At 37.4% G+C, this 21,588-nt stretch overlaps 1 protein-coding gene across 1 annotated transcript; it reads right to left on the reverse strand.

The window, feature by feature from the left end:
• Positions 1-10,941: 10,941 nt before the first annotated feature.
• LOC116585722 (olfactory receptor 14K1-like) lies at positions 10,942-18,617 on the reverse strand. Its single transcript, XM_032334994.1, has 2 exons — positions 17,785-18,617; positions 10,942-11,053 (listed from the first exon to the last, which is right to left on the reverse strand). The coding sequence occupies exons 1-2, from the start codon at positions 18,615-18,617 to the stop codon at positions 10,942-10,944; spliced, it is 945 nt and encodes a 314-aa protein (XP_032190885.1).
• Between the last annotated feature and the right edge of the window lie 2,971 nt (positions 18,618-21,588).

A 21,588-nucleotide genomic window follows, 5' to 3' on the forward strand; every position in this document is an offset into this window, starting at 1 on the left:
CCTGGGTATGTCTTTATATCGTTGTTAAAGTACTCAACATGTCCAAGATAAAGGAGGATTAAAACTGGTTTATATATAGGGGTAGTATTGATTGGGGAAAGATGATTACCTTGAAGTTTACCTCTATATGAATATTAATAAATAGAAAAGCAAAAGAAAAAACACATGTATATATATCAAAAAAAGTTCATGTTAAAAGGTTATTATAGAATTTGTTGTATTGAGCCTCTCATTGTTATGGAAAATAGGTTAAATTTTAAAAAGAACAAGAATAGTGAGAACAAATTAAAAATAAATGTTGTGTCTGTGAAATATACAGGTTTTAGAGCAATAATGAGGGCTTCATATCTTCTTTTCCCCTGATATTGGGGTTTTAGTTTTATGGGGACACTGTGGTGGTTGTCCTCTCGGTTTTGTTGTTGTTGTTGTTGTTGTTGTTGTTGTTTACTTTCTACAGGAGGGACTGCTGTGTTGTTTTTAGGGCAGTGTTACTGGGTTGAGTCTCCCTTCCTCCTATCATGGAAGAAACCTCTTTTTCAGGCTTTTGTTCTCTGGAAGTTTTGTTTCTGTTTTTGTTTTTCATCCCTAGACAGCTTTTGGTGGTTCTTTGGAGGTTTAGAGGAAAGCAAACTGCACTCAGAACTCCATCTCAGAGAGAAGCATCATTCTGTTCCCCTCTGGGTGGTCCAGAGCAAACACACTCCCCTCTGCCACTTCCCACTGGTAGAGCATGTCCCCAGCCACCATCTCAGGTAGCAGGACCTCCCACTTGTCTCTATACACTGGTGCTACTAAAACCATGAGGAATATTGGTACAGAGAACACGATTCCAGTGGCTGTCTTTGCCCAGGCTGTCTGGGCAGGTGCAGCACCGCCTGACAGATCCCAACCAGAGTAAGTGTGTGGAGATTTTAAGTTGTCCAGGCTGGTCTCTCCAGTCCCACAGAGAACAAGCTAGTGCCTGCATGGACCTCTCTCAGGGGAGATTGTGCAGTGCCCCTCAGGCTGGGTCATGCAGAGTTTGAAGATAGTGCAAAAGGCTGTGGTACTAGAGAGGGATGACTGGCTTCCACCCAGAGGCTCTCATGCACGCTGCCACCCAGATGATTTCATGTGCCCCAGCGGCTCAGGAAACATGGCCTGGAGGCTTCACAGCACTCTGTCTGGCATGGATGGTCACTGGCGGTGGATGTCCTGAGTCCCTGTTTTAAGCCCATGTCCATGACCTCTGGATTTCACCAGTTGCCCTTTAAAGTCTTTTGATCTCTTTTAGTGTGTTTAGCCAGACTCCAAGTTAATGCTGGTCCCCAATCACAAGGCATTCTCCTGTTAGGGTATTACTTTCCAATTTGTTGCTTCTGGTGGCTCTTTACCCTTTCTGTTTATCTTCTGATTTCAGTCCAATCATTCTAACTCCACTTTAAGTCTCTACTGGACTCTACTGCCCCTGTAGAGATCCAGAAGTGTATAATCCTACATTTCAGGTGGATTTCATGAATGTTCAGAGTGTTCTGGTAGATAGTCAGCTCACTTTATGGGACCAGTTGAAACAGGGTCTTCTACTTCTCTGCCATCTTTCCCCCCTCAGAGGACATATTTTAAATGTCAGTGATTAGTCTCACAAAGAAAGTTCGTACTGACGTATTTAGGTCTTAACTTAAAGTAGATATTTGTTGATTGTGCTGCCACCTGGAATCTTCTCCCGTTGAGTTGTCTGATTGAGATGTACTCTCCCCCTCATACATATAAATAATAAAGCATTATGTGTATTATATTTAATGTGAAGTTATCCAGCTACTTATCATGAGCCCCTAATAACATCCAAAGATTTCCAAAAGGACTTGGAAGGTTAGATAAAGAAATGAAAATCTAATACAATTGAAAGTATACTTGATAAAAGTACTTGAGAATGGGACTTTTTGGTCAGTACTTTTTAAAGATTTTATTTATGCATTTGACAGACAGAGATCACAATTAGGCAGAGAGGTGGGTGGATGGGGAGTACTCTCCCTGCTGAGCAGAAAGCCAATGAGGGTATCTATCCTAGGACCCTGGGATCATGACCCGAGCCAAATGCAGAAGCTTTAACCCACTGTGCCACCCAGGTTCCCATGGTCAGTCATTTTTAATTAAGTATATCATTTAACTATGAATTTTAATTTCATAGTGTGTGAATTCAGAAGATCATATCAAAGTAGTAGTTAAAGTCTGTTTAATTTTGACTCCTCCTTATGAATACAAATGATATATGAAACCACTATAATGTAAATAAGAGAAATATAAAAATGAATATATGACTACATATATCTAACCATGAAATGAATCATTTAATTTTGGAAGAGCATATAATTCAAATTTGTAGTAGTAGTTGAATACATTTTTGTGACTTGTTAGAAGAAATATTATTAATTATTATTATTATCACTAAATACTTCCTATAGGCACAGTAATTGATTTATATGCATTTACTTACTGAATACTCTCAGGATACTATTACTTAGGGCCTAGCATTGCTGTTATGTGCAATATGTAACATTTTGAAGAGAAAATCTAATAGAGAGCCATCTGTTCTATGATATATTAAGCTTAATTAATTATGTTTCATGGAAATCAGAAATTAACAAAGGCATATCAAAATATTATATCTGACAAATTATGTGTCTCATGTAGGATAAAATATTTGGAAAGTTCAATAAATCATATTGAGGTTTCTTCTTTTTTTCATGTTTTTACATTTTTATTTAGCTTTTGTTAGCATACAGCATAATAGTTTCAAGCATACAATTTATTAATTCAACACTTATATACAACACACAATGCTACTCACAAGTGCAGTCCTATATATCTATCACCTATTTAGCTCTACCCTTCCCGCATCCCACTCTGTGACACTAACCAAATCATATAAAGAACTTAGTAACTCAACATCTAAAAAATGTATAATCCAACTAAAAATGGGCAGAAGTGATGAGTACACGTCTCTACAAAGAAGACATACACATGGCCAATAGCCACATGAAAAGATGCTCCACACCATTCATCATGAGGGAAACACAAATCCAAACTACAATGATATTAACTCACACTTTTCAAAATGAATAAAATGAACAACACAAGATACAGCAATTGTTGGCATGGATGTGGGGGGACATTCTTGAATTGTTGGTGGGTATGCAAACTGGTACAGCCATTCTGAAAAACAGCATGGAGTTCCTAAGAAATTTAAAATTAGAACTACTTTATAATCCAGCAACTGCACAATCAAGTATTAACCAAAGATTACAAAAACACTAATTTGAAGGGATAAATAAACCCAGCTGTTTATAGCAGCATTATCAACAATAACCAAATAATGGAAAGAGTCCACATGTCCATCAACTGATGAATGGATAAATCATATTGAGTTTAACAAATGAAACAAATGAAAGTAATGATAGATGCCAAATATTATTTAATATGTGAAAAGAAATATCATATAACTAAAATAATGAATTTTAGAAATGTCTCCACTTATGAAATTGTAATTTCAGAAGTGGAAAATAATATTCCTGTGATGAGAATATTGGCAACTGAAAATGTCACACTGACCCTAGCAAGACTCTCCTTCTCACCAAACACAAGTTGAAAAATCAATTAAGAAAGCAGCCCCACAGAAGACATGACTAGACATTTTTTCCAAAGAAGACATACACATAGTCAACAGACACATGAAAATTTGCTTGATGCCACTCATTGCCAGGGAAATACAAATGAAAATTATAAGATATAACTCACACATCTCAGAAAGGCTAAAATCAACAACACAGGAAACAACAATATTGGTGGGAATCTGGAGAAATGGGAACTCTCTTGAACTGTTGGTAGGAATGCAAACTGGTGCAGCCAACCAGAAGAACAGTATGGAGGTTCCTCAAAAAGTTAAGTATAAAACTAACATATGATTCAGCAATTTCACTCTTAGATATTTACCAAAATTACTTATTTTGAAGGGATGAAAGCATCTTGATGTTTATATCAGCATTATCAACAATAACCAAACTATAGAAAAAACCTAAATGTCCATCAATTGATGGAGAAAGAAATGTGAATGGAATATTACTCCGCCAAAAAATGAATTAAATCTCTTCATTTGCAAGGACATGGGTGGGGCTGGGTACTATGCTAAGTGAAATAAGTCAGTTAGAGAAAAACAAATACCATATGTTTTCACTGAAATGTGGAATTTAACAAAAAAAAAAAAAAAGGACATGTGAAGGAAAGAGAAGAAAACTAAGTGTTAAATCCTGAAAGCCCCAGGACTAGGACATGCAACTTAAGAGAATGCCCCTCAGAAAGCAGTGGTTTTTCTTACTTTCGAGCTGAGGAGCTAAATTTAGGTTAATGGAGCCAGAAATCAGGGTCACTGGGATAGAACCATCAGTGATGCTGGAAGTTGGCTAGGATTGTACTTGAATCAAGCTCTGTGGAGGCCAGAACAGGGATGCTGCCAGTAAAAGGGGAAGTTAACCACAGTGATGGGTGAAAACCCTCAGACACACTCATAATATAGAGTCACTATAAGTGTGCTGGGTTGATGATAGCTACAATATGCAGTTTCAAATAGTTTTTCTCTATAATTTTTTTCTAGGTTTCAAGTTTTGTCTTTGATTATCCCATTACTTTCATTTTTTTAAGCTACAAAAATGAACAGATAGTGGCCAGAATTAGTGGCCACTCATGCTCCTTTTGCTTTTTCCTTTGGAGTCTTGGAATGAAGGGAGGGATAGGAAGGCAAGGGGTTCCCTATAAGCAATTGGTCTTTGGACCGGCAAGGCTTAAAATACTATGCAACCACCAAGCTGACACTGCAGGAAATATTAAGGGGGGTTTCTATAAAAGATAAAAAATCCCAAGAATAGCATTGAACAGAAATATAGAGAAAATTTATAGAAAGAAAGACTTCAAAGTTAACACGATGCAATAAAAACATATCTATCAATAATCGCTCTCAATGTGAATGGCCTAAATGCACCCATCAAATTACACAGGGTTCCAGATTGGATAAAAGGACAGGACACATCCATATGTTGTCTACAAGAGAACCATTTTTAACCTAAAGATACTCCCAGACTGAATGTGAAGAGATGGAGAAGCATCCTTCATGTCAATGGGCCTCAAAAGAAGGATGGGTGGCGATTCTCATATCAGATAAATTAGATTTTAAACTAAAGACTGTAGTCAGAGATACAGAAGGACACTACATCATTCTTAAAGGGACTGTCCAGCAAGATGATCTAACAATTATAAATATCTATGCCCCGAGTATGGGAGCAGCCAATTACATAAGAAAACTATTAATCAAGATAAAGAGTCATATTGATATTAATACATTAATAATAAGAGATCTTAACACACCTCTCTCAGAAATAGACAGATCATCAAAGAAGAAAATCAATAAAGAAACAAGAGCATTGAATGACACATTGGACCAGATGGACCTCATAGATATATACAGAACATTCCACACTAAGACAAAAGAATATTAATTCTTCTCAAGTGCACATGGAACTTTCTCCAGAATAGACCACATACTGGGTCACGAATCAGGACTCACCCAATACCAAAAGACTGAGATTATTCCCTGCATATTCTCAGATCACAATGCTTTGAAACTGGAGCTTAATCACAAGGAAAAGTTCAGAAGGAACTCAAACACCTGGAAGCTAAAGACCACCTTGCTTAAGAATGCTTGAATCAACCAGGAGATCAAAGAAGAACTGAAAGAATTCATGGAAACCAATGAGAATGAAGACACTTCGGTCCAATTCTTATGGGATACAGCAAAGGCAGTCCTAAGGTGGAAATACATAGCCATCCAAGATTTTCTCAAAAAAAAAAAAAACTAAAAAATCCAGAATACACCAGCTGTCTCTACACCTTAAAGAACTGGAGAATCAACAACAAACCAAACCAATTCCACACATAAGAAGGGAAATCAAGATTAGAGCAGAGATCAATGAGGTAGAAACCAGAGATACAGTAGAACATATCAATGAAACTAGAAGCTGGTTTTTTGAAAGAATAAATAAGATCGATAAACCATTGGCCACACTAATCCAAAAGAAAAGAAAGAAAGCTAAAATTGATAAAATTATGAATGAAAAGGGAGAGATCACAACGAACACCAAGGAAGTAGAAACAATCATCAGAAGTTATTATCAACAGTTATATGCCAATAAGCTTAGCAACCTAGATGAAATGGATGCATTCCTGGAAAAATATCAACTACCAAAATTGAACCAGGAAGAAATTGACAACCTGAATAGACCAATATCTAGTAACGAGATTGAAGCCGTGATCAACAACCTCCAAAAAACAAGAGCCCAGGACCTGATGGATTCCCTGAGGAATTCTACCAAACTTTCAAAGAAGAAATTACACCTCTTCTTCTGAAGCTGTTTCAAAAAATTGAAGCAGAAAGAAAACTTCCAATCTTTCTATGAAGCCAGCATACCTTGATCTCCAAACCAGGCAGAGACCCTACCAAAATGGAAAATTTCAGACCAATATCACCAATGAATATGGATGCTAAGATTCTCAACAAGATCCTAGCAAACAGGATCCAACAGCACATTAAAAAGATTATCCCCCATGACCAGGTGGGATTCATCCCTGAATTACAAGGATGGTTCAACATCCGCAAATCCATCAATGTGATAGACCAAATCAATAAGAGAAGAGAGAAGAACCACATGGTCCTCTCAATTGGTTAAGAAAAAACATTTGACAAAATCCAGCAAATATCATCCTTAATTGGAAAAAGCTAGCTGCCTTCCCATTGAGATCAGGAAAACGACAAGGATGTCCACTCTCACCATTCTTGTTCAACATAGTATTAGAAGTCCTAGCAACAGCAATTAGACAACAAAGAGAAATAGAAAGTATCCAAATTGGTAATGAAGATGTCAAACTCTTTCTCTTCACAGATAATATGATTCTTTATATGGAAAACCCAAAAGACTCCACTGCCAAACTACTAGAGCAATCTATACTTTTAATGCCATTCTGATCAAAATTCCACCATTATTTATCAAAACCAAGAGCAAATAATCCTAAAATTTGTATGGAATCAGAAGAGACCTCGAATCACAAAGGAAATGTTGAAAAACAAAAATAAAACTGGGGGCATCACGTTACCTGATTTCAAGCTTTACTACAAAGCTTTGATCACCAAGACAGCATGGTACTGGCATAAAAACAGACACATAGACCAGCCGAACAGAGTAGAGGGCCCAGATATGGACCCTCAACTCTATGGTCAAATAATCTTCGACAAAGCAGGAAAAAATATGCAGTGGAAAAAAGACAATCTCTTTAATAAATGGTGCTGGGAAAACTGAAGAGCTATATGCAGAAGAATTAAGCTCGATCATTCTCTTACACCGTACACAAAGATAAACTCAAAATGGATAAAAGACCTCAACGTGAGACAGGAATATATCAGAATCCTAGAGGAGAAAATACGCAGTAACCTCTTCAATATCAGCCACAGCAACTTCTTTCAAGATATGTCTCCAAGGCAAAGGAAACAAATGCGAAGATGAATATTTGGGACTTCATCAAGATGAAAAGCTTCTGCACAGCAAAGGAAACAGTCAAGAAAACAAAGAGGCAACCCACGGAATGGGAGAAGATATTTGTAAATTACAGTACAGACAAAAGGTTGATATCCAGGATCTATAAAGAACTCCTCAAACTCAACACACACAAAACAATAATAAAAAAATGGGCAGAAGATATGAACAGATACTTCTCCAGTGAAGACATACAAATGGCTATCAGACATAAGAAAAAAGGTTCATCATCACTAGCCATCAGGGAGACGCAAATCAAAACCACATTGAAATTCCACCTTACACCAGTTAGAATGGCCAAAATTAGCAAGACAGAAAACAACATGTGTTGGAGGGGATGTGGAGAAAGGGGAACCCTCTTACACTGTTGGTGGGAATGCAAGTTGGTGCAGCCACTTTGGAAAACAGTGTGGATATTCCTTAAGAAATGAAAATTAGAGCTTCCCTATGACCCTGGAATTGCACTCTTTGTATTTACCCCAATGATACAGATGTAGTAAAAAGGAGGTCCATCAGTCCCTTAATGTTTATTGCAACAATGGTCATGGTTGCCAAACTATGGAAAGAACCAAGATGCCCTTCAACAGATGAATGGATAAGGAAGATGTGGTCCATATACAGTATGGAGTACTATGCCTCCATCAGAAAAAATGAATATGTAATGTTTGTAGCAACATAAACAGGACTTGAAGAGATTATGCTGAGTTAAATAAATCAAGCAGAGAGGGTCAATTATTATATGATTTCATTTATTTGTGGAGCATAACAAATAGAATGGAGGACAATGGGAGATGGAGAGGTGAAGGAAGTTGAGGGAAATTGGAAGGGAAGGTGAACCATGAGAGACTATAGACTCTGAAAAACAATTTGAGGGTTTTGAAGAGGCAGAGGGTGTCAGGTTGGGGGAACCAGGTGGTTGATATTAGAGAGGGCACAGATTGCATGGAGCACTGTGTGTGGTGCAAAAACAATGAATACTGTTACGCTGAAAAAAATAAAACAAACAAACAAAGAACAACAACAACAACAACAACAAAAAACAATTGGCTGTGGGCTGTTCCAGGGGTTTGGGTTTAGCAAAGCCATGGTTCCCAATGTGGAGAAGTGAGTGCCCCTCAATCCACAATACTTGGAAGACTCAGCATGTGCTCCCCTATCCCTCATAGAACAAGACAATGGTTAAAATAAGAACAGATGCCCAGGAAGGGGTTATCATGGTCATTCCCAGCACCAACTACTGTACCAAGGGTTGGGTGGTTTGAAACAGGGAGGTGCTTGTCAGCTTCTCTTCTGAGACTCTGACGATGAGTGAGGGCTCAGGGACCCAATAACAGAGTGTAGAAAATTGGAAAAGTGTCCCACATGGTTTGGGGGACAGTTGGGAAGTTAGGTCCTCTTACTTCCAATTTCTTCAGGATCTGTGGGAAGCAGAGTTGATTGTGGCTCATCCTGCTAGGATGAAGGACTCAGAAGAGGTTCCAGTCCTTTGGGTTTTTGTCTATAATGAAGTTGGTGAAAGCATCAAACACCAACTACATGTTCTTGGTGTTAGTAGTGCAGGTGAGGTGTGTATGGATCACTGTGTTATCCTTGCACTTGTTCACGTCCTCAGACTTATTCTGGATGTATCTGCCTGCCTAATCATAGTTGTTGGCTTCTAATCTCATCTGTGCAGAAGTGGTTGTTAAAACTAATCTGTAGATTGCCTAGAGCTTTGACAATGGCCATGATGGACTGGATGGTGTTGCTGCAGAGGACGGTATGGTACTGCCAACATTCTTTCTCTCAGTAGCTGTTCTGATATATGGTCTTCATCTGCTTGACAGTGGTGCTCTTCATTGACTCCTCAAGAGCTAAAAGCAACAACTTCACCTCCAGTGCCACCTTCTTGCTGTCTTTCAGCAGGTTCTTCTTGATCATCTTTTTTTTTAAAGATTTTATTTATTTATTTGACACAAAAAGATCACATGTAGGCAGAGAGACTTCTTGATCATCTTGGAATATTGGGCCACCATCTTGTTCTTGGGACACATGATGCAGCACATCCCACCATACTCTTCCAGCTTTTCCCAACAAACTGTACTCATGCTCTCCCTTACAGGTAGTTCTACAGTTAGCAGTAGATAATCTTTATATACTGTGTCTCAAATACAAATACCACATAGAAATTAAACATTTTACTAGTGGAAAAAGCATAAGTAATTTAATGTTGTAAACTAACTTGAAAAGTAACAAAATTAAGTCTAGTTTCAATAAGATATTAAAAAGACAATTTTATAATGTTAAAATCAATTATTAAAAACATTTAATTAATTCGTTAATTAATTAATTGATTAATAATGGATAGATTTTTTCATGTAAAATAAAAGATAAAATCTAGTAGATAAAAAGCAATATAATCTAAATTTTTCTACAAAATTATAAACGTTTGATATTTGTCTGCTCTTTTTATTATTTTTTACCTTTAACCAAGACCTTTAGTTTCAGAGTCTGCATTCATATTCTAAAGAACTTTTCATTTAAGAAATATTTTAGAAGACAAGTATTTAATGCTTTTGTTAATTTTTTGTGACTTCTGTAGCAAATTTTCACAAATTCCGTGGTTTAATATGTTCAATTTTAAGGTGGTATAATTCAGAAATCCAACACAATCCACATTGGGCTAACATGAGGATACAGTTGGTATGGCTGCATTCTTTTCTTGGGACTCCAGTGAACTATCTGTTTCTGTTTTTTGTTAGTTAGTTAGTTAGTTTGTTTTTTTGTTTGTTTGTTTGTTTTGTTTTGTTTTTCATTTTGTTTTTCCCCCATCTCCAGAGGTTACCTCTGTCTATATATTGTCTCATGACCTCTCTCAATCTACAAAGCCAATAATGGAAGACCACATTTCCTTAAATACATGTCCTTCTAACAAAGTCTGGAAATACTTCACTTTCATGATTAGGTTAGGACCCTTGGATAGTCTGGGATAATCACCTCATCTCACGCTTCTTAATTCAATTAAATCTACTGAGTTCCTTTATGTAATGTAAAGTAATATATTCACATATTCAAAAAATAGTACATAGATATCTTCAATGAGCCATTTGAAAAACTATCATAGTATTTCTGAAATTTAATTTACATGCACAGATACTATATAATTAATATGCTATTCTTGGAGTTGCTGAGATAATGAATGATTATTAATAAGCATGAACATGTCAACTTTATCTTAGCAACTTTAAATAAAATGAATACTTTATTATACAAGATATTGATGTCAACCCTAGATTATAAGCTTATATATATTCAAGCATGGAATTTACCTTTATAGACTCTAGTTCTATTATCTTTCCCCATAGAAATTATGACTTAGTTTCCATAGAAATTTCTTCACAGCTGCCTTTATTTCCTTGTTCCTTAGGCTGTATATTATGGGGTTCAAAGAAGGAGGCAGGGAGGGAGTCAAGATGGCGGAGAAGTAGCAGGCTGAGACTGCTTCAGCTAGCCGGAGATCAGCTAGATAGCTTATCTAAAGATTGCAAACACCTGAAAATCCATCGGCAGATCGAAGAGAAGAAGAACAGCAATTCTGGAAACAGAAAAACAACCACTTTCTGAAAGGTAGGACCGGCGGAGAAGTGAATCCAAAGCGACGGGAAGATAGACCCCGGGGGGAGGGGCCGGCTCCCGGCAAGCGGCGGAGCAACGGAGCACAAAATCAGGACTTTTAAAAGTCTGTTCCGCTGAGGGACATCGCTCCAGAGGCTAAACCGGGGCAAAGCCCACGCGGGTTCAGCATGGCCTCAGGTCCCGCAGGGTCACAGAAGGACCAGGGGTGTCTGAGTGTCGCAGAGCTTGCGGGTATTGGAACGGGAAAGCCGGCTACAGAGACAGAGCCGACAGTAAGCTCGCAGCTCGGGGTTACCTTGAACCGGTCGCAGGCTCGGTGAGCTCGGAGCGCGGCCGGAGGTCAGGCAGACGGGAGTGACTGGCGCTGTTCTCTGAGGGCGCACTGAGGAGTGCGGCCCTGGGCTCTCGGCTCCTCCGGGCCGGAGACCAGGAGGCCGCCATTTGTATTGCCGTCCTCCGGAACTCTACGGAAAGCGCTCAGGGAACAAAAGCTCCTGAAAGCAAACCCGAGCGGATTACTCACCCCGGCCCCGGGTAAGGGCGGTGTAATTCCGCCTGGGGCAAAGACACTTGAGAATCACTACAACAGGCCCCTCCCCCAGAAGATCAACAAGAAATCCAGCCGAGACCAAGTTCACCTACCAAGGAGTGCGGTTTCAATACCAAGGAGAGCAGCAGAATTCCAGAGGAGGAGAAACCCAAGCACGGAACTCATGACTTTTTCCCTGTGATCTTTTTTTAGTCTTGCAGTTAATTTAATTTTTTTCTTTTTCATTTTTTTTTTTTTCTCGCCTTTGGGTAATTTTTTTTTTTTAACTGTTACCTTTTTCTTTTTTAACGATTTTTTACTAGTTTATCTAATATATATATTTTTTCTTTTTTACCTTTTTCTTAGGTGTTTTCCTTTTTTTTTAAATTCTTTTCTTTTCTTTTTTCTTTTTTTTTTCTTTTTTCTTTTTTTTTTCTTTCTTCCTTTTTGAACCTCTTTTTATCCCCTCTCTCCCCCCTCACGATTTTGGATCTCTTCTAATTTGGTTAAAGCATTTTTTCCTGGGGTTGTTGCCACCCTTTTAGTATTTTAATTGCCCCTTCATATACTCTTATCTGGACAAAATGACAAGACGGAAAAATTCAACACAAAAAAAGAACAAGAGGCAGTACCAAAGGCTAGGGACCTAATCAATACAGACATTGGTAATATGTCAGATCTAGAGTTCAGAATGACAATTCTCAAGGTTCTAGCCGGGCTCGAAAAAGGCATGGAAGATATTAGAGAAACCCTCTCGAGAGATATAAAAGCCTTTTCTGGAGAAATAAAAGAACTAAAATCTAACCAAGTTGAAATAAAAAAAGCTATTAATGAAGTGCAATCAAAAATGGAGGCTCTCACTGCTAGGATCAATGAGGCAGAAGAAAGAATTAGTGATATAGAAGACCAAATGACAGAGAATAAAGAAGCTGAGCAAAAGAGGGACAAACAGCTACTGGACCACGAGGGGAGAATTCGAGAGATAAGTGACACCATAAGACGAAACAACATTAGAATAATTGGGATTCCAGAAGAAGAAGAAAGAGAGAGGGGAGCAGAAGGTATACTGGAGAGAATTATTGGGGAGAATTTCCCCAATATGGCAAAGGGAACGAGCATCAAAATTCAGGAGGTTCAGAGAACGCCCCTCAAAATCAATAGGAATAGGCCCACACCCCGTCACCTAATAGTAAAATTTACAAGTCTCAGTGACAAAGAGAAAATCCTGAAAGCAGCCCGGGAAAAGAAGTCTGTAACATACAATGGTAAAAATATTAGATTGGCAGCTGACTTATCCACAGAGACCTGGCAGGCCAGAAAGAGCTGGCATGATATTTTCAGAGCACTAAACGAGAAAAACATGCAGCCAAGAATACTATATCCAGCTAGGCTATCATTGAAAATAGAAGGAGAGATTAAAAGCTTCCAGGACAAACAAAAACTGAAAGAATTTGCAAATACCAAACCAGCTCTACAGGAAATCTTGAAAGGGGTCCTCTAAGCAAAGAGAGAGCCTACAAGTGGTAGATCAGAAAGGAACAGAGACCATATACAGTAACAGTCAACTTACAGGCAATACAATGGCACTAAATTCATATCTCTCAATAGTTACCCTGAATGTTAATGGGCTAAATGCCCCTGTCAAAAGAAACAGGGTATCCGAATGGATAAAAAAACAAAACCCATCTATATGTTGCCTCCAAGAAACTCATTTTAAGCCCGAAGACACCTCCAGATTTAAAGTGAGGGGGTGGAAAAGAATTTACCATGCTAATGGACATCAGAAGAAAGCAGGAGTGGCAATCCTTATATCAGATCAATTAGATTTTAAGCCAAAGACTATAATAAGAGATGAGGAAGGACACTATACCATACTCAAAGGGTCTGTCCAACAAGAAGATTTAACAATTTTAAATATCTATGCCCCCAACGTGGGAGCAGCCAACTATATAAACCAATTAATAACAAAATCAAAGAAACACATCAACAATAATACAATAATAGTAGGGGACTTTAACACTCCCCTCACTGAAATGGACAGATCATCCAAGCAAAAGATCAGCAAGGAAATAAAGGCCTTAAACGACACACTGGACCAGATGGACATCACAGATATATTCAGAATAATTCATCCCAAAGCAACAGAATACACATTCTTCTCTAGTGCACATGGAACATTCTCCAGAATAGATCACATCCTCGGTCCTAAATCAGGACTCAACCGGTATCAAAAGATTGGGATCATTCCCTGCATATTTTCAGACCACAATGCTCTAAAGCTAGAACTCAACCACAAAAGGAATTTTGGAAAGAACCCAAATACATGGAGACTAAACAGCATCCTTCTAAAGAATGAATGGGTCAACCGGGAAATTAAAGAAGAATTGAAAAAAATCATGGAAACAAATGATAATGAAAATACAACGGTTCAAAATCTGTGGGACACAACAAAGGCAGTCCTGAGAGGAAAATATATAGCGGTACAAGCCTTTCTCAAGAAACAAGAAAGGTCTCAGGTACACAACCAAACCCTACACCTAAAGGAGCTGGAGAAAGAACAAGAAAGAAACCCTAAGCCCAGCAGGAGAAGAGAAATCATAAAGATCAGAGCAGAAATCAATGAAATAGAAAACAAAAAAACAATAGAACAAATCAACGAAACTAGGAGCTGGTTCTTTGAAAGAATTAATAAAATTGATAAACCCCTTGCCCGACTTATCAAAAAGAAAAGAGAAAGGACCCAAATAAATAAAATCATGAATGAAAGAGGAGAGATCACAACTAACACCAAAGAAATACAAACTATTATAAGAACATACTATGAGCAACTCTACGCCAATAAATTTGACAATCTGGAAGAAATGGATGCATTCCTAGAAACATATAAACTACCACAACTGAACCAGGAAGAAATAGAAAGCCTGAACAGACCCATAACCAGTAAGGAGATTGAAACAGTCATTAAAAATCTCCAAACAAACAAAAGCCCAGGGCCAGACGGCTTTCCGGGGGAATTCTACCAAACATTTAAAGAAGAACTAATTCCTATTCTCCTGAAACTGTTCCAAAAAATAGAAATGGAAGGAAAACTTCCAAACTCATTTTATGAGGCCAGCATCACCTTGATCCTAAAACCAGACAAGGATCCCACCAAAAAAGAGAGCTATAGACCGATATCCTTGATGAACACAGATGCGAAAATACTCAACAAAATACTAGCCAATAGGATTCAACAGTACATTAAAAAGATTATTCACCACGACCAAGTGGGATTTATTCCAGGGCTGCAAGGTTGGTTCAACATCCGCAAATCAGTCAATGTGATACAACACATTAATAAAAGAAAGAACAAGAACCATATGATACTCTCAATAGATGCTGAAAAAGCATTTGACAAAGTACAGCATCCCTTCCTGATCAAAACTCTTCAAAGTGTAGGGATAGAGGGCACATACCTCAATATCATCAAAGCCATCTATGAAAAACCCACCGCAGATATCATTCTCAATGGAGAAAACTGAAAGCTTTTCCGCTAAGGTCAGGAACACGGCAGGGATGTCCATTATCACCACTGCTATTCAACATAGTACTAGAGGTCCTAGCCTCAGCAATCAGACAACAAAAGGAAATTAAAGGCATCCAAATCGGCAAAGAAGAAGTCAAATTATCACTCTTCGCAGATGATATGATACTATATGTGGAAAACCCAAAAGACTCCACTCCAAAACTGCTAGAACTTATACAGGAATTCAGTAAAGTGTCAGGATATAAAATCAATGCACAGAAATCAGTTGCATTTCTCTACACCAACAGCAAGACAGAAGAAAGAGAAATTAAGGAGTCAATCCCATTTACAATTGCACCCAAAACCATAAGATACCTAGGAATAAACCTAACCAAAGAGACACAGAATCTATACTCAGAAAACTATAAAGTACTCATGAAAGAAATTGAGGAAGACACAAAGAAATGGAAAAATGTTCCATGCTCCTGGATTGGAAGAATAAATATTGTGAAAATGTCTATGCTACCTAAAGCAATCTACACATTTAATGCAATTCCTATCAAAGTACCATCCATCTTTTTCAAAGAAATGGAACAAATAATGCTAAAATTTATATGGAACCAGAAAAGACCTCAAATAGCCAAAGGGATATTGAAAAAGAAAGCCAAAGTTGGTGGCATCACAATTCCGGACTTCAAGATCTATTACAAAGCTGTCGTCATCATGACAGCATGGTACTGGCACAAAAACAGACACATAGATCAATGGAACAGAATAGAGAGCCCAGAAATAGACCCTCAACTCTATGGTCAACTAATCTTCGACAAAGCAGGAAAGAATGTCCAATGGCAAAAAGACAGCCCCTTCAATAAATGGTGCTGGGAAAATTGGACAGCCACATGCAGAAAAATGAAATTGGACCATTTCCTTACACCACACACAAAAATAGACTCAAAATGGATGAAGGACCTCAATGTGCGAAAGGAATCCATCAAAATCCTTGAGGAGAACACAGGCAGCAACCTCTTTGACCTCAACCGCAGCAACATCTTCCTAGGAACAACGCAAAAGGCAAGGGAAGCAAGGGCAAAAATGAACTATTGGGATTTCATCAAGATCAAAAGCTTTTGCACAGCAAAGGAAACAGTTAACAAAATCAAAAGACAACTGACAGAATGGGAGAAGATATTTGCAAATGACATATCAGATAAAGGACTAGTGTCCAGAATCTATAAAGAACTTAGCAAACTCAACACCCAAAGAACAAATAATCCAATCAAGAAATGCGCAGAGGACATGAACAGACATTTCTGCAAAGAAGACATCCAGATGGCCAACAGACACATGAAAAAGTGCTCCATATCACTCGGCATCAGGGAAATACAAATCAAAACCACAATGAGATATCACCTCACACCAGTCAGAATGGCTAAAATCAACAAGTCAGGAAATGACAGATGCTGGCGAGGATGCGGAGAAAGGGGAACCCTCCTACACTGTTGGTGGGAATGCAAGCTGGTGCAGCCACTCTGGAAAACAGCATGGAGGTTCCTCAAAATGTTGAAAATAGAACTGCCCTATGACCCAGCAATTGCACTATTGAGTATTTACCCTAAGGATACAAACGTAGTGATCCAAAGGGGCACATGCACCCGAATGTTTATAGCAGCAATGTCCACAATAGCCAAACTATGGAAAGAACCTAGATGTCCATCATCAGATGAATGGATCAAGAAGATGTGGTATATATACACAATGGAATACTATGCAGCCATCAAAAGAAATGAAATCTTGCCATTTGCGACAACATGGATGGAACTAGAGCGTATCATGCTTAGCGAAATAAGTCAAGCAGAGAAAGACAACTATCATATGATCTCTCTGATATGAGGAAGTGGTGATGCAACATGGGGGCTTAAGTGGGTAGGAGAAGAATAAATGAAACAAGATGGGATTGGGAGGGAGATAAACCATAAGTGACTTTTAATCTCACAAAACAAACTGAGGGTTGCTGGGGGGAGGGGGTTTAGGAGAAGGGGGTAGCATTATGGACATTGGGGAGGGTATGTGCTTTGGTGAGTGCTGTGAAGTGTGTAAACCTGGTGATTCACAGACCTGTACCCCTGGGGATAGAGTATTATGCCTCCATCAGAAAGGATGAATACCCAACTTTTGTAGAAACATGGACGGGACTGGAAGAGATTATGCTGAGTGAAATAAGTCAAGCAGAGAGAGTCAATTATCATATGGTTTCACTTATTTGTGGAGCATAACAATAGCATAGACGACATGGGGACTTAGAGTGGAGAAGGGAGTTGGGGGAAATTGGAAGGGGAGGTGAACCATGAGAGACTATGGACTCTGAAAAACAATCTGAGGGTTTTGAAGGGACGGGGGGTGGGAGGTTGGGGTACCAGGTGGTGGGTATTATAGAGGGCACGGATTGCATGGAGCACGGGGTGTGGTGCAAAAATAATGAATACTGTTATGCTGGAAATAAAAAAAAAAAAGAAGGAGGCAACACAGAATAGAACACAGAAACCAAAAAGTCCACAAGATGTGGATAATCAGGGACTGGCTTCAGATAGGCAATAGTGCCTGTCACAATAAATGTTGTTACAGCTATGAGATGGGGCATACAAGTGGAAAAGGCTTTTGACCACCCTTGTAATGATGGCATTCTCAGCACTGTATTGAAAATGTAAATATATGAAAATCCAATGGACACTAAACATGAAAGTGCATATAATACCCCAATTGTCTCACTAATACTTATGGTAACATGAGACTTCGAGCAAGAGATCTTCAGTAGGCAGGGGACATCACAGAAAAACTGAGGAACTTTTCTGGAGCCACAGAAAGATAAAGAGAAAGTACCAGATGAGTATAAGGCCCCAAATATACTCCCAAGAAACCAGGAGGCAGCTGTCATACTCATACAAACTTTCCTGCTCATGATGACATCATAGCGCAGTGGGTGGCAGATGGCCACATAGCGGTCATAAGACATGGCAGTTAAAAGGAAAAGCTCAGATCCAGCAAAGTGGATCACCAACAACACCTGTAATATGCATCCTGAGAAAGAAATCGAGTTTCTGTGGGATAAAGAGTTCAGGATAAATTTTGGAAGTGTGATGGAAATGAGACAGGCATCAAAAAGTGATAAGTTCTTCAGGAAGAAGTACATGGGGGTGTGAAGACACTTATCCAGAGTGATCAGGACAATAATGAGAAGATTTCCCATAAAAGACACCAAGTAAATGAGCAAAAACAGAAAGCCATGTAAAACCTGGAGCTCTCTAGTGTCAAAGAATGTCATGAGGAAGAATTCCATCCCTGCTGAGGATTTGGTCATGTTTTCAACTCTATATGGGACAAAGGGGAATAAAGACACACATGAGATTCTTGTTAATTCTTTCTCCTATCCAAGAATGTTTTTATGTAAGAATTAATCTATTTTGTGTTTATAAGACATGCACATGTTTACTTTCCTGACATGGATATTTGGGTTTATGAACTTTTCACTGTGACAGTCCTAATATGTGTGTGAAATTGATGTATGTTAAGTGAGCAGATTTGGAAGAATAGGAAGAAAGAAGAGGGAAGTCTTTCATTTATGAGTCCTTGGTATATTTTTGAAAGATACATGAAACATGTATCTTTATAAAGTATATCCTGAATTATTAGTTCAATATTCCAAATAAAATGTTTAGTATACAGAATAAAGTTTCAAATAATTTCAAATAATAGGAGGTAATCATTGAATGTTTTTGTAAGTTTGTTTTTATACACATTACCTTTGTTCACAAAAAGTAAATAATGTTTTCATTTAATTATATGATTAAATACATTATAAAAAAGAATAAAAATGAAATTTATGATAAGAGATGCGAAATGTGGACAGAAAATTAATAAATATGATATATAATTACCATTAAAAAGTAATAGTAGTTATAGATGTAAAGGGGGAAATATGGAATGTGGGAGAATGTTCCAACTTTTCTACTCACTGTCTGCTTATGCATCTACTCCCTGACATGTATTCATGTATGCACACAAAATCTTGCACCACATTCATTCCCAGGCTATATTTCTAATGTTTTTAGGGTCAGAATAGAAGCCAACTTTAGATCAATGTGGTTGAGACTAAAGTGAAAATGGTAAATATAAACAATGAGGAATAGAATTACTGACAGAAATATTTTCTTCAATGATAAGTTACAGTATCTTCAAAAAATAAAATGTAAGAAATGTTTCATAAAAGCTATACAGAATAATTAAATGGGAAAAGCTTCACATTTTTTAATAAAGTACAAGAAATTTATCTTTAGACCATTTGTCATTTTCTATAAAATGTCTATTTATTACTACCTCTTAAAAAAAGAAAGAGGATCTCAACTGAATTATATCCAATATGTTAAGCCTTCTCAGATTCTAAAAGAGCAGTTAACCATTCTAGATAATACATTTGAAGACTCATATTACAAGGGTGGCATCAATATGAATGTAAGAGAAGTGACTCCTAATTCAAAGCAAGAAAGCTATCAAGGCATTTAGTAATGTATCTCCTCATGTAAGGATGAATATATTTTAATTTATTGAGGCATATCATAAATATATTATGACTGCATGTAGCATAATAGAAAATAATGTAGAATTTGATATAAAGACTACTTTAAACTGATATCTCTTATTGATTATTTTCTTGAAGCTGATGAAATTTGAGATTGAAGACGTCAAATGTCTGCTCTGGTGTTTGGCAATTAAGGAAGCTGTCTCACTATAATGTTAATATAGTGACTCCTTTTTGCCAGCCAGACTATGCTGCTGAGTAAGAGGTTAGTAAGATTTTCCAAAATATGCAGGAATATAGCATCATTTCAGAATTACTTTTTGGAATTCCCCTAGAAGTGAGAACTTTTGTTTTGTTTGGTTTCTTTATTTTTTAAACTTAATTTCATTTTTTCAATGTTCCAAGATTCATTCTTTATGCACCAGAGCCAGTGTTCCATGAAATACGTGCCCTCCTTAATACCCAGCACCAGACTAGAAGTCAGAACTTTGCATATTTTACTTCTAAGATTATGCCCTGGAACTACCTTCTGAGAAGACATATTTAGAATCTGAATTTTTGTGATGTAGATAAAAAATATTTTTTCTAATGCTTCTTTCAATGTCCTGTTTGTCAACCATACTGCAATAACTAAAGATGAAATGCAATCGACAAAAGTTAAAGGAAAGCATGAAGTCAGGATGGTGTAATTGACATAGGATGGTCCCACAACAAGCACTGTAATTAATTTACTTTCTCATTGAGGACATTTTTTTCTCTCTCTGGTCCTAGTCATTTCTACCACAAAAATGGAGAGTTTGCATTTGTTTTTTTTGTTTTTTGTTTTGTTTGTTTGTTTGTTTGTTTGTTTGTGGAGGCTTTTTGTGGAGGCGTATTTATTTATTTATTTATTTATATTACTTTTATTTTATTTTTTCAGTGTTCAAAGATTCATTGTTTATGCACCACACTCAGTAATCCATGCAATACATGCCCTCTTTAATACCCACCACCAGGCTTATTTCCAGTGAAACTTTCATCTCTAAACTGGGTTTATTGCTAATAGTACATAATAATATTGATTAAATTCAAGGGTGTGCCTAGCACTATCTTGTTACTTTGAGTATTATATTTTGATCCTATTTACACCCTACATCAACATACTCCTTTGAGTACTGGTGTTATCACCATATTATATAAGATAATACAGGCTTAAGAAGTTTTAAAATTTTGATTAAATAGATGTATCTATTTGTTATGTAGTTTTGTTTTAAATTACCATGTTTTACTCTCTATATAAAAGAACCATCAGTGTCTTTTATTTTTTTAGATCTGAGATTTCTGACAAGGATGCTTAATGAGGTTTTCATTGTGTTATAATAAATATGATTTTAATTTAATTTCATTCCCAGGTTAAGAAAATAATACATACCTTTGATTCATAATGATGTCCATTGGGATAATCATTTTTACCAAGACTGGCTCAGACATAACACTTCATAGGTACTGCTGTGTAGACAAAGACTATGACCTTATGTCTAACTTGGGTCATTTTGAGGAGGGGAATCTTGAAGCAATTAAAATGTTTACTTCAAAGCAAATGTGTGTATGTGTATATATAATATGTGTGTGTGTGTGTGTGTGTGTGTGTGTGTGTATGCTCTATCTGTATATATTAGCTACTTGTTTGAAATCCACTTTTTTATAGAAAGTGCATTTCTGTAACTTTCTGGTCATATGTAGCCTATGGAGGCTTTTATTTCTACTTATGTTC

The sequence above is a fragment of the Mustela erminea genome, chromosome 3 (genome assembly GCF_009829155.1).
Source record: "Mustela erminea isolate mMusErm1 chromosome 3, mMusErm1.Pri, whole genome shotgun sequence".
Lineage (NCBI taxonomy): Eukaryota > Metazoa > Chordata > Mammalia > Carnivora > Mustelidae > Mustela > Mustela erminea.

Coding starts and splice junctions, on each gene's coding strand:
- LOC116585722 (XM_032334994.1), bottom strand. CDS start 18,617: ATGACCAAATCCTCAGCAGGGATGGAATTCTTCCTCATGACATTCTTT. Junction 11,054..17,784: donor GTTTCTGTGTTCTATTCTGT/GTTGCCTCCTTC, acceptor CTTGACTCCCTC/CCTGCCTCCTTCTTTGAACC.